The sequence below is a fragment of the Phocoena sinus genome, chromosome 13, assembly GCF_008692025.1.
Source record: "Phocoena sinus isolate mPhoSin1 chromosome 13, mPhoSin1.pri, whole genome shotgun sequence".
NCBI classification, from domain to species: domain Eukaryota; kingdom Metazoa; phylum Chordata; class Mammalia; order Artiodactyla; family Phocoenidae; genus Phocoena; species Phocoena sinus.
In genome coordinates, this window is record NC_045775.1 from 64,075,716 (window position 1) to 64,077,877 (window position 2,162).

General features: G+C 37.3%; 1 protein-coding gene across 1 annotated transcript; it reads left to right on the forward strand.

The window, feature by feature from the left end:
• Positions 1–731: 731 nt before the first annotated feature.
• LOC116764437 (60S ribosomal protein L36a-like) lies at positions 732–1,144 on the forward strand. Its single transcript, XM_032653065.1, has one exon. The coding sequence runs from the start codon at positions 776–778 to the stop codon at positions 1,094–1,096; it is 321 nt and encodes a 106-aa protein (XP_032508956.1). The 5' UTR covers positions 732–775; the 3' UTR covers positions 1,097–1,144.
• The last annotated feature ends 1,018 nt before the right edge of the window (positions 1,145–2,162 follow it).

Sequence of the window (2,162 nt, forward strand, 5' to 3'; positions counted from 1 at the left end):
TTTAAGAAAATTGAAATCGTAACAAGTATCTTTTCCGACCACAGTGCTATGAGACTAGATATCAATTACAGGAAAAGATCTGTAAAAAATACAAATACATGGAGGCTAAATAATACACTACTTAATAACGAAGTGATCACTGAAGAAATCAAAGAGGAAATTACAAAATACCTAGAAACAAATGACAATGGAGACACGATGACCCAAAACGTATGAGACGCAGCAAAAGCAGTTCTAAGAGGGAAGTTTATAGCAATACAATCCTACCTGAAGAAACAGGAAACATCTCGAATAAACAACCTAACCTTGCACCTAAAACAATTACAGAAAGAACAAAAAACCCCCAAAGTTAGCAAAAGGAAAGAAATCATAAAGATCAGATCAGAAATAAATGAAAAAGAAATGAAGGAAACGATAGCAAAGATCAATAAAACTAAAGCTGGTTCTTTGAGAAGATAAACCAAATTGATAAACCATTAGCCAGACTCATCACGAAAAAAAGGGAGAAGACTCAAATCAACAGAATTAGAAATGAAAAAGGAGAAGTAACAACTGACACTGCAGAAATACAAAAGATCATGAGAGATTACTACAAGCAACTCTATGCCAATAAAATGGACAACCTGGAAGAAATGGACAAATTCTTAGAAATGCACAACCTGACAAGACTGAATCAGGAAGAAATAGAAAATATGAACAGACCAATCACAAGCACTGAAATTGAAACTGTGATTAAAAATCTTCCAACAGCCGTGCCGATAGCGCTGTCGCAAACATGGTGAACGTTCCTAAAACCCGCCGGACTTTCTGTAAGAAGTGTGGCAAGCACCAACCCCACAAAGTGACACAGTACAAGAAGGGCAAGGATTCTCTGTATGCCCAGGGAAAGCGGCGTTATGACAGAAAGCAGAGTGGCTATGGTGGGCAGACTAAGCAGATTTTCCGGAAAAAGGCTGAAACTACAAAGAAGATTGTGCTGAGGCTTGAATGTGTTGAGCCGAACTGCAGATCTAAGAGAATGCTGGCCATTAAGAGACGCAAGCATTTTGAGCTGGGAGGAGATAAGAAGAGAAAGGGCCAACTGATCCAGTTCTGAGCTTCATATTTTGTTTTGTTATGAAGGCAATAAACATTTGAGATTGTTAAAAAAAAAAATCTTCCAACAAACAAAAGCCCAGGACCAGATGGCTTCACAGGCGAATTCTATCAAACATTTACAGAAGAGCTAACACCTATCCTTCTCAAACTCTTCCAAAATATAGCAGAGGGAGGAACACTCCCAAACTCATTCTACGAGGCCACCATCACCCTGATACCAAAACCAGACAAGGATGTCACAAAGAAAGAAAACTACAGGCCAATATCATTGATGAACAAGATGCAAAAATCCTCAACAAAATACTAGCAAACAGAATCCAACAGCACATTAAATGGATCATAAAACATGATCAAGTGGGGTTTATTCCAGGATTCTTCAATATACGCAAATCAATCAACGTCATACACCATATTAACAAATTGAAGGAGAAAAACCATGTGATCATCTCAATAGATGCAGAGAAAGCTTTTGACAAAATTCAACACCCATTTATGATAAAAACCCTGCAGAAAGTAGACATAGAGGGAACTTTCCTCAACATAATAAAGGCCATATATGACAAACCCACAGCCAACATCGTCCACGATGGTGAAAAGCTGAAAGCATTTCCTTTAAGATCAGGAACATGACAAGGTTGCCCACTCTCACCCCTCTTATTCAACACAGTTTTGGAAGTTTTAGCCACAGCAGTCAGAGAAGGAAAAGAAATAAAAGGAATCCAAATCGGAAAAGAAGAAGTAAAGCTGTCACTGTTTGTAGATGACATGATACTATACATAAAGAATCCTAAAGATGCTACCAGAAAACTACTAGAGCTAATCAATGCATTTGGTAAAGTAGCAGGATACAAAATTAATGCACAGAAATCTCTGGCATTCCTATACACTAATGATGAAAAATCTGAAAGTGAAATCAAGAAAACACTCCCATTTACCATTGCAACAAAAAGAATAAAATGTCTAGGAATAAACCTACCTAAGGGACAAAAGACCTGTATGCAGAAAATTATAAGACACTGATGAAAGAAATTAAAGGTGATACAAATAGATGGAGAGATATACCA

What these genes read in the sequence shown, in the direction of transcription:
- LOC116764437 (XM_032653065.1), top strand. Translation starts at nt 776, where the DNA reads ATGGTGAACGTTCCTAAAACCCGCCGGACTTTCTGTAAGAAGTGTGGC.